The 12,329-nt window shown below is 31.7% G+C and overlaps 1 protein-coding gene across 1 annotated transcript in view; it reads left to right on the top strand.

Moving 5' to 3' along the window:
- LOC148279472 (uncharacterized) overlaps positions 1-12,329 on the top strand; it is a 36,323-nt gene that overhangs the window by 21,286 nt on the left and 2,708 nt on the right. The window contains exon 2 of the mRNA XM_088229897.1: positions 4,731-4,836. Coding sequence (XP_088086023.1) covers positions 4,731-4,836 — 106 coding nt within the window. The remainder of the gene's footprint in view (positions 1-4,730; positions 4,837-12,329) is intronic.

The raw sequence follows: 12,329 nt of genomic DNA, 5'->3' as shown, positions 1-12,329 counted from the left end.
TAAAATTCAACGGGCACCCAAAACCCGCGCTGAAAGGATAAAAGGGTTCGCAATATCTGCTCTGACCGCTTCGTTCATTCTTCGATACATCTTTGGACTTTGATAATGTAATCACTGGGGAATAATACGATTTGGCACCGCAAGCTCGCACGCTATAGTATACTCGTACATACATAATGCGAGTATTTTGCTTTAAACAACAACCCTTTATTCTCCTGTAGAAAGTACTTTCAAAATTCATCTATAAATCTCTTAAATCTCATTAACTTTTTCAAAGTCTCGTAAAATAGACTAACATCTCATTTACATCCAAAGCTCCAACCATTTATTAATCTGTTTTTAAATTATATATTGTACCATATAAATGTTACTTTTATATTAATTACTAAATTGGATTATAAAAGTATTAAAGAAATAAATTTAAAATTTAGATACATGATCTTAACTTTGCTACACCGTGTATTATTGAATAACGTATTTGTATTGTATTTCATTACATATTTAATTTTTTATTATGTATTTTGAATATTGATGTTTCATTATTATCATTATTTGTCGCTTTAGTTCGTTTTTGTCCAACAGACCAATTTAACGATATTGAGTTAAGCGTACTTAAATTCTACGAAAGCCTTTATTTATAAAATTCAAAAGATTTTATTTTTAAAATTGTTCTCGCTGCTTTTTAACGAATTTCGTCTTAAGTTGTGGTCATTATTTATGCCTTTTTCTAAAAAAAATTTTTTTTAAATAAATTTTTATTTAAAATCTATTTCTGCAGATTTGTGTGTTGGTCTGTTGGACAAATACGAACTGAAGCAACGTATTGGTAATAAATAAATATACTCAGTGAGTGAGTCATCCATGCACACATATGTGAACGCATACATATAGGTACACAAATGCATATGCACATTTACATGCATATATAAAACATACACAAATACATACATTACATGAGGTACATATACTTATTATAAACCACTCAAGATTCAGCGACGATCCCAAATAATCAACTATATGAAGACATTTTCTGAGTAAATGCAATGTGCAGTTAAAAATGTCTACACCAATATTGAATCCATTTTAATTTTTAAAGGGACGTCTAATAAATTGATTTAAGGCATAATCGTTTTTACAAATTGGTATTTAAAAAGGGGAATTAAATCTAGTATAGCGAAAAAGGCAACGGAAACCGATATTTTGTAATATTTTTTTCTTTATATCTTATAATACCTTTAAAACAAATAGTTTTTAAAGGACCCCAAGCATTGTAGGAGACCTCGTCAACAACTACACTACGAGGCGGACTTATCTCCACTCAATTCCCTTTTTCAGAATTTTTACCTCGAGTAGCCATCGAGTCAAAAGCCCGCATCCAGGGTGCTGGTTCTATTTCAGACACATTATTATTTCACACACGTATTCAATGTCAGCTCACAGATAGAAAACAACGTAACAGTTGTATCATATTTCACTTGGAAAGTTTCCGTAATCAACTTGAATAATTATCATTCAAGTAACAATAATTTTTCACCTTGTGATAATAGTTGGAAAGCTTGAAGCGATGCGAAGTTTAGCGGTCCCGAAAAGGAGATCTGTAAGACAAGCGCCTCGGGATACTAAACGATCAATAACAACTTCTTGTTTCAGAGGGAATGGTAAAAACATGTGTTAACGATAAGTACAGACTAACTTTGTCGCTCAAAACTTATTTCGTGATAATGGCTTTGTAAAAAAGGATTATCGTAATTTATTGTTGTGGTTTTAAGTACTTGGTTATCGTGGGTTTTGTTTAATTACTCTTGAAGTGTTATATAATACTGTTTATTAATTATTTTCGTTTCTTTTTTACGAAATTTTGCCCATAAAATAGTAATTTCACCCAAGATCAACTTTTCACTATCCATAACGATCTGTATCATAAAGGACTTAAGATGTGTTATGAGTTTCCAAAAGAGATTAGATTAGGGTCTATCGCACCGTTTCGTGGGATGGCGATGATAATTTTTTAACAAACATATTCTGCTTGGCTTCTGGCTGGTTTGTTTGATTTGGAGCAAATTCCAGTCGCTCTTATAAATTTAACTTTAGCGAAGTTTCAACTAAAATTAAACTTATTTGATTTTAAACAAACATGTCTTTGTTGATTTATTTATCAATTTGAAAGCAGACATTTTTTTATTTCTGAAAAAAAAAATAACCCGCTAGGCTTCTATTACAGAGGCTTATCAGCAGGTGGGAAAGGGGGAAGAAGGGATACTGTAGGAAGTTATAAGAAATATACCAAAACACCCAGACCAATTGACCAAAAAAGCTTTCTTGAGTTTTTTTCTTGCAACTGACAAATCGAACCCGCCACGCAAATTTCACAGTTAGCCGTCTTACTGAAAATTGTTAAATCTGATTAAAAATAAATGTTAAATCGACTGAATGGATAATACACTATATATGTGGTTAAATTTATCACCTAGAACAGGTGGTAATATCTTAATTCCTAAATTAAAAACAACTACTGCACAACATCATTATACTTACAGAGGAATATTTTTCTTTAATGAAATGAACAAAGATAATAAAAAGTACAGTCAGGAATACAATATATTTAAGAAAGAAGTGAAAAATTACATCTATAATTCTTCTTTATGTGACACTGATTGAAAACATCGTTTATATCTTTTTTGTAATTTATTTATACTATCCTAAAAATATTATTAATTAAAATAAAATAAACTATTGTAAGACGTCACTCCCCATTATGTACACAAGAATTGTTTATTTCTTTTACGTAATGGGAAACGTAAATGTAAATATATGTATTTGATAAATGTAAAAAATTGCATTTAGTTGTAATATTGTATTTTTATTTGTTATTAATAAATAAAACAATAAATAAAATAAAAATTTTAAAAAAACATTTCTAAAGATTCAAACATGTTAAAAAAGTATTTTGATTTCCATAGGAATTAATTCAGGTCTCTTTTAAACTTTCTTCTATAAAATTTATTGATGTAGGTACAGTTTATTCAAATCTTTAAAAAACATTTACTTGTATGTGCGTAACTGAATATTTTCAAATAAAATACTGTAGTTTACGTACTAACACAAAAGCAATTTGTATGTTTACTGGGTTCACCAACAGGCACTAAAACATTGGCGTGGGCTTATTAAACATTCGAACGCACTGTGAACGAATAACGATGTAAATATCAGCCTACGCTGAGCGCTCAAATCATGTTACGTAATTTGTATGTTTGTTATATTTTAATCTACATTTAAAAGGCCATGAAAAAAACGAATCTACATTTAAAAATGTACTAAAAAAATAGATGACTAAAAAAAAAATAGCTACCTTATCGTATATTTTTAATTTGCATAATCCCACAATTCTCCTAAATATACTTATATAAATATATTATACTGCTTGTTTTTTTTAATCTGTGTAGATTAGATTAAACATAGAACTTTTTTCGTATTAATTTTATTTCAGCACCAAACATTACTTTCCTTACTTTTTATCAATTAACTTTGAACCTACTGTTAACAGTTAATGCTTCCGTGACTTAAATTTGTCGCGTGGCACAAAAAGCCAACAAAAAATAGTATTTCTCTGTTAATTCCGAATGGAATATTTAAGTATTATGTTACTTCGTTAACAAGCCATATTTCTTCACTAAATATAACATGTGACACGTCACATTAATAATGTTTTAGGGTGGAACCCATTTTCGGTAATTATTCAAAAGCAACCGTGACTTTTAATTTAATTTATTACTTAACATATAAAAATAAAATAAAATCACTTTGTTTTCATGTACCACTTATATTTTTATAATTTGACAACCAACTAGTTTCGGCAATGCTATGCCTTCTTCAGGGTTAATTACAAACTAACATAACATATATCAATTTTTCACAGTGAGGGTAGAGGGCGTGGCTACGGGAGTAGAGAAAAGAGGGGGTTTGTGTGTGGATTTTGGAAGAGGAAACATGTTTAAAATAGGACTATTACTAAGATTTATTTGATTATTAATAAATTTCCATTTTTATTTACAGCCTTTCGAATCTCCAATATTTAAAAATAATCTAGTGCATATCCTTTTTCGTTTGTATGTAAAATTTCGATGCCATCTTCAAAAGTGAATGAGTGACTATTTGTTAGGATATGGTCAGCAAACTCTAAAAATTAAAAAAATATTGTTCTTCAGACATCTCATATGTTCTTTAACTCTTCTTTTAAAAGTATGTGATGTTTTTCCTATATAAAATGACTTACAGTCATGGCACATCAACTTGTAAATGCCTGATCGATCTACCATATCAGTTTTTTGTTTAGTGTTTTTTAGTATACTTCCTTTATTATTGGTTGTGTAAAATGCTTGTTTTATGTCATCCGGTAAATCTTTAAAAAAAACTATTTGAATAATTTTTCATGTATAAAAATCTTCTCCGTCGTCTATTAATCTTCTCTACTCCCGTAGCTACGCCCACTCTACCCTCACTGTGAAAATTTTATATTTGTTATGTTAGTTTGTAATTAACCCTGAAGAAGGCATAGTATTGCCGAAACTAGTTGGTTGTCAAATTATAAAAATATAAGTGGTACATGAAAACAAAGTGATTTTATTTTATTTTAATATATTAAATAATAATGTTCCACAAAGTAAGTGCTTCAAACATCAAAAATAATTTATTACTTTTAACTTTAAATTAAATAACGTGTTTAATTCCAGGTTGTTCCTCCAATCTCCCGCCAATCCCGATCTTCTCTACATTATATTTTTCTGCCACACACAGCTAACCATTACGCTTCTACTGTGCCTCATTTTCGGGAGTAAGGTTTGTATCAATTTTTCCATAGTTTGTATTTTTGGTAAAAATCCATTGCACCCACCAGGAAATCATCATCATCACTTCCCTATCAAGAATTGGAAATCATATTTCGGCATATGTCGAACATTTGCTACACAAAGGTAAAATGACGAGTCTTTTCAGATTTAGCGCAGGAACTACGAAATATTGCGGTGAAATTCACCCTTTCAATATGTATTTCATATCGACATTGCCGAGAATCGGATCCTAGACATCGGGCATAGCAGCAAATTTCAAAATCGACTACCTACTATTCTAAAACGAAATTACATAGCAAGGATACAAAATCAAAATAACAGTACAATTATTTTTTTTATAAACAATGAAAAAATATTTTAGCTCTATCTAGAGTGAACCCGGGTAAGAAATCAGTTTTATAATTTAAAAAATGGCCCAAAATTAAAATATTTGGGAAAATCATAAAAACGCAAATATTTGTTTTAAAAAAACTGTACAAGGGTTCAATATTATACAATGAATTACCCAACGAAATAATTTTAATTAATAAATTTTGATGATAAAATTTTATGTGATATAATTTTAATCTTTTTTAATAATATTATGAATAAAAAAACATTTGATAAACCAACGTATAGCTTACCCCTCACATACCGCACACCCCATCTGAAGATTTAAGATTCCTTGGCAGTGCCCACATACACGGAAAAGTTGCTCGTTGATAAAGGAGAAAAGCTGCCCGAAGAAGCTATTTGTAATCTGGTAGCCTTAGCATTTTTGTACTGAAAGAAGGTAATCCAGAAGTATTTGATTGAGAAAAGAGGTAAGTGATTTCTTCACTGACTGGGATTAAATTGATTGGACGTGATCAATTCGCCGAAATTATTACAAAACGTTTTAAAAGCCTTGAAATTCTTTTTGGGAGCCACCAGATCTGTATATCCGACAGGACCTATAACAGGGCCACGGATAGTAGCGATAAGCTCCATTCGGTAATCACAGAAGGGGGGAAAGGGGCAAGATCACAGAATGTGTTCAGAAGATTGATTAGGATACCCGCAGCAGCACGAAAGGGAATCAACAATATATAAAACAAATAATTTGTTATTAAATTTACCATGGCCTGATAAAAACTGCGTATTCCAGTGATCGGGGATAACCCAAAAAGATTTTAGGCGGTGACAGATTGAAGGAAAAAAAAGAAAGGTAACCCTCCCTGGAGGGGAAGATTCCCATCGCAGTTGCCAAGCGTCAAGAAGAGCATTTAAAGACATTTTTTTTATCCGATAGAGACATTCCTTTAGTTGGGAGTAGACGAAAGCCACCAATAATAGAGGAGCGCTTTCTTTTTAAGTGAAAATTTGCGGATCGTCGCTGGAGAACGTTAGAACCGGAAGTGCATCCGTCGAGCATGTCCTATATGCTCTAGCAAGAACCAGCTAACCAAAGTATAGATAAAAATTATTTAAATCATAGAAAATCTCAGTGGCGTCAAAATAACTGTTTTTTAAATACTTGTAATACAAAAATAACTCTCGTATTTCATTCTGATCATGTAGACATCAGAAGACTCTAGCGCAGCGTCGTGAAATAATTATTGGATAAATAATCTGCGAACGATACCGGCTTATCTAACAAGTCACCGCTTTAGCGTCGGCAAGGTGTATTAGAAAGTAACTAAATAAAGAATGAATAAGTATCTGAATAGGAACTCCATAAATCTGTTCGGTCGACAGACGTATTCCCCGAAGATTAATTCATTGTTCTCACTCACTTCTTCTCAACAGCAAAAAATAAGCCATGCACCTTATCTGTATTAGCATTCAGCGCGCACAAACGTTTCTCTCGTAATTTATTGGATTATTATTATTAAAGGTTATCGAATGATTCGTTGACTAATATATCACATCCCATATTCTATAGAGATTTACCGTTACTAATGGATTTAAAATATGCCTTACGCTCGATGAGGCATTTCACCTCCCACTAAAAGTTGGTACGTTTTCACTAAAACATTTATTGATTAAAGACCGGCTCATAAAAACAAGTTTGCAAATTCAAATGAAATATTATATTGTTTTGATTTCAAGAAGGCTCGTTTAATTTATTTCTATATTATATTTATCTTTACATTTTCATTTATATGATTTGATTTCTTCTCTCCTTAAAGAATAAAATAAAAAAAATGAAGAAAGCTTCGTTCTTTTATTGTTTGTGTTTTATTTTTTTAGTGATACAATTTCCTAAACATGTACCTATGTAACATTTATTTATAAAAATGTTATTGTATAGTTACATAAATGTTGTGTTATATATTGACAAAACATAAAAATTTCCTCTTAGCATACTTTGTGTATTTTGAATTATTTTGTGCCTTTAAGTACAATAAATTTCCTCCTTAGCGTACTTTCTACATTTTGTGACTTTATATCAATTTTTTATACTGATACGTTCTCTCTTATAAATGAAGAAGTTCAGTGGTTTTTTTGATATTTTTTTTATTTGTTAAAAGACTATTGAATTCGTTTGGGCCAAAATGGGTTATGGCTTAGGCCAAAAAAAAGTTATTTTATTTTTACGTATCGTATTATCAGCACTATATAATCAGAGTTTTTTTATTTTATGTTATTAGTTTTTTATTTTAAGTTATTTTATTCTCAATCAGTTTTGCCTATTGGTCTATTGACGGCAAGTAAATCGGAAATCTTCCATAACTCTCTTATCATTGGTCGATTGATATGAACTAATGACGACGTTCAAAGTAGTTCGTCGTGTTTATTAAAATATTTTCTATTATTTTTTTCGTGCATTTTCGGAAAAAATTGCGGTACAATTTAATGCTCCAATTTTTACGCGCGCAAGAAAACATTTATTGTATCCAATTTATCGCAGGGCTGAAGTTCCTCATTATATTGCGCTTATGCATCAAACGAACATATAAAATGCGTGTATCATCCCGATAAATTTCCTTTAGATTTAATGGGGTTCACGTTGCATTATGTATAAAGCTTACCTGTTTTGAGGCCAAAATTATTATTGCTGTATCCTCACCTCGGGCTAAACGCAGCCAATTTAACCCCTTTTTTCGCTTAAATGATTACATTTATAATTCATAATCATTTCGTAATATAGGGATACCGCATTTCCTGAGCTTAGGTTATAATCCTAAAACTAAGCCACCGTGAATTACATTATCTTAAACACCTCACGAATTTCAAATGAATAATCATCAAACATATATACAGTATTTCTCGATCTTCTGTTAGGTACACGAGGGTGAGGTGATCAACCTTATATTTCGGGAGGCAGTCCAGGTACTGTGAAATATTGCGGCGAAAATCACATATAAAATAAATATTTTACGTCAACTCTACCGGGAATCGAACCAGGGCTGTAGGCAAATGCACTAACCGGTATACCATAAGGCGGGCCGGGCCTATTTATATCGCATTGTTTATAATTTCTATGAAATAGCCGTTTTCCTTATTCTAAGATAAAAATCTGGCTAATAGAAACTATTTCAAGATTATTAGTTTTAATCATATTAAAAAATTTCGTTTTGCTATCCATCATTCATAATGTAATAATATCGTGATATTATGATCGTAGGAAAATAGATATTTTTTTCATTCTTCAATAATTTAAAACCTGCTGGAATAAAAATGTACAAGTTAATAAATATAGTCACTCCTATTTAGGAGTTTTCGAAGACTTAGGGTTCGCGATTTAGTAAGACACGAGGCTTAACAGTTCCTAAATTTTCGAAGAAAAAAAACAACCCTACGCTGCCCTAGTTCTTGTACTCGTATGTTCAATAGACCAGTTTTAGCTAAATTGAGTTATGTATGCCAATATGTTCATTATCTTATGACGCGTTCATGTAGCTGAAGAATTATTATTTTTCCGTTATAAAATAGTGTTTTCAGCATTTTTTAAATGCCAATCTCCCATTACTGATTTTACTCATTTGACTTTAAAAACAGAAAAAAATGTCTCTTGTAAAATTTACAAAATGGTCTATTGAACATACAAGAACTAGGTCAGCGCCTAGTAAAACTCGTGTGTTGTATCGTTATGCTACTACTACCATCACGCCATTTCCCCGTAGGAGTAGGCAGAGAGAATGGACCGCCACACACGTCTATCCCGGTATACATTCCTAGCTTCTTCCGCATTCATACAGCTTGTCATAACACACCCTTCGGTTCTGCCTATTTTTTACATGACTAGACTTAAGATTTTGATTTATTTGATCATGCCACGTCTTCCTTGATCATCCTCATTCCACGTTACCATTTATTCTCGCCACATATATCTGTTTTATCATTCTTTCGTTATCCATGCGTTTTACATGACCATCTCAGAGACCCTTTCCTAATCTTATCAATTATATATATCTGACTCAGATTTACACTCTCGCCTGATTTCATCATTCTTAACCCTGTCATATATTGATTTCCCACAAATTCGTCTAAGAGATCGCATTTCGACCGCACTCGCTCATTATGAATTGAACATATTATTTTATATTTATGTAAGGGTGCTTAATTTTTAAGAATCACTTAATTCATTTTTTATAATAACTATAAAAATAATTTTATTAAGAGTTAAATTAATTTTGGTGATTTTTTAAGACTGGCTGACCACACAACCTAAAATATGCATTTTGCCGAAAACAGCCAGATCATAATACCTTATTCAAACTTTGAATGTATGAGGTAACATTTTGTATTCTTTTTAGTTTTTTATTACAGATATTTTTTAATTAGTGAGTTTATAAAATTAAAACACTACGTATTTATCCACATTAATTTATCAAAGAAAACTAGATTTATGGAGGCATTAATCTTCTCATCGGCATCTATGCCGTAAGATTTTTCTAGTGCTGTGGGTGTTTTCTGCAAATTGAGAAATGCTGTTTTTGTGATCAAAGCTATTTTCGGAAGGTGATTATTACAGTTTTTTGTATGAAAGCGACATGACATAGAATTGACCCTTACCACATCCGATACAAATATTTTATTTTGGTGGACTGGCTGCTTTCTGCACAACTACGTTCAATTATTCCCAGTCGATTGTCTTTTTCATGATTTTTACCTGAAAGCACCCATCGAATCGAAAATACTGGTTTCCAGGCAACTCCATCCAAAATAATCAGACCGGTTAGCGAAAATTAGGATCTGAATTATTTTGGGTGTAAATCAAATAACTTTTAATCAATTTAAAAATAAAAACCCGGAAACCGCGAATGAAAGCTAATACTGGAAGAATTCATACAAAATATGGACCTTTTGAACACGCTTCACCATTGTGGATATTATATTCAATATTTAATACATTCTTTGCACCTATGTATAATCAACCTGGATCCCATAATGTCCGTCCTTTATTTATTTATTTCACAGTTTCAAAATGTACAGAGGTTCTTTGTTTCGGGTCCCGACTAGCTGGGACATTCCCGTGTTTAAACAGGACCTTCTTTTTTACATGTGTTTTTTTTCATTAAATGATATTCAAAAATTTCAAATAAAACAATAATATAAAAAAATGAAAAATAAATATAAATTAGAAAACATATCGATCGATAATAATAAAAATTGAAGCATAAATATAAATTGAAAATATACCGTTAATAATTAGAAAATGAAGCATGAATTTAAATTAGAAAACATGCCGATAATAAAAATTGAAGCATTATGGAACTTGGAAAATATACAATTAAAAAATTAAACATAAATATAATTAGAAAACATACCGATAATAATAAAAATTGAAGCATATGTAAATTAGAAAATATACCATTTCTTATTAAAAAATTGAAAATAAATGTAAATGCTAATAATTTAATACATAAAAAAAAGATTGAGGAATGTTTGACAATTAAATTCAACACAGTTTTTAGACAGGCGCCGTAGCGCAGTTGGTTAGACGGCTTACTGTGAAACTGGCGTCGCAGGTTCGATTCCCTCCAGTCGCAAGAAAAAAATTGAAGAAAGATTTTTCCTTAATTGGTCTGGGTTTTGTGGTGTATTTTTATAACCTCCTTCCATATCCCCTTTTTCCCACCTGCGGACACGCCTCTCAATAGAGGCTTAGCGGGTTAATCCTTAAAAAATTAAAATAAAAGTCATAGAAATATTTCCAGGATACAAAAATATTAGATTTGTGTTTTTGCTTTTTCTTTTAATTATTAAGTTTCTAGATTTATGTTCGTGTATATATTGTGTATTTCGTTATAATATTGTTTGAAAAGTGCTGTTTGTAAAATTATTAAAATAAAAAATACAGACACAAATCAACAGTAGGTATTAGATTTTAGGTGTATAGATTGGTACGCAATGTTATTTATATGACCATTAGTCATCTAAAAACTTATTTTTTATCTTTAGTTCTACCTATGGCGCTTTTTATTTTTTCATGTAACATCTCCGACTCTGACTTATTCCGCCATTCTAGAAACAGAAGTCATTATGTTTACTCATTTAATGTAGTACCCACAGATATATCTATTCGGCGGTAGTACCTCTCACGAGTCACTTGACCTTATAACAAGGAACGTGATTTGGAAAAGAGGATAAATAAATGAGATTTAGTGAAGTCACGTGATCGTGTAGAGAGTGTAGAATGAGGTCGCTAATATCAAACACCTTTTATTTCACATCTCCATCTTTAGAGTAATAACACTAAAGAGCCGCCCATACGGACAAAAAATATTATCTATAGCGAAGTTAGCTATAGTTTACAGCAAAACACTGGGCCGTAGGTACTCGGATCAAGAATCGCAAGCGCAACGACGAAACCGTCCATTACACGTCTGTTGTTCAACCAAAAATTTGCGACGCTTTTGTTCTATACAATAGAGCAAAATGACGTCTACAGTTATGACGCATTATTACTCTGAGTATACATCATCATCAAAATAATTTCCCTTTCCGCACCCAATGGTGCATAGAGCACTGTATTGTGCACCAACGATGCAGCGTAGGTATATCGATAATCTGTTACATGAAGGTAAGGTGATCAATCTTTCGCTTCAGGCAAGTAAATATTTCACGTTGGCCCTGCCGGGAATCGAACCTGGGACCTCAAGCATGATTGACGAACGCGCAAACCACTGCACTGTTAGGCGAACTCATCTTGACTTTATTTCTTTTTTCAGGACGTTTACCTGACAGCACTCATCGAGTCGAAAACACTCATCCAGGATTCTGGTTCTATTTCACACACAGAACTGTATTCTTCGTCCGGTAGACAAAATAACAGTTTAACTGTATTAATGTAAGAGGTTTCAGAGTCAGCATCGAAAAAGCTCAAGATGTTCTTTTGATGAAAGCAGCGCCACATTTGAATATGTTGTTGACTGTTTGTGTACCTTATGGTACGTGTTAACGCGCTCTACGTTGGCAGATCAGAAAACTTTGCCATGCTAAAAAAACTTACTTTTTAACGTGATTTACGGGCTAAGGTGAAGTGTGCAGATAAATTTGAGATATTATAAATTA

This window comes from Micrasema longulum, unplaced genomic scaffold, assembly GCF_059751315.1.
Source record: "Micrasema longulum isolate JH-2025_06_02 unplaced genomic scaffold, ASM5975131v1 h1tg000721l, whole genome shotgun sequence".
NCBI lineage: Eukaryota > Metazoa > Arthropoda > Insecta > Trichoptera > Brachycentridae > Micrasema > Micrasema longulum.
Note: the sequence above shows the minus strand (reverse complement) of the source record. Positions and strands in the feature narration are given on the sequence as shown.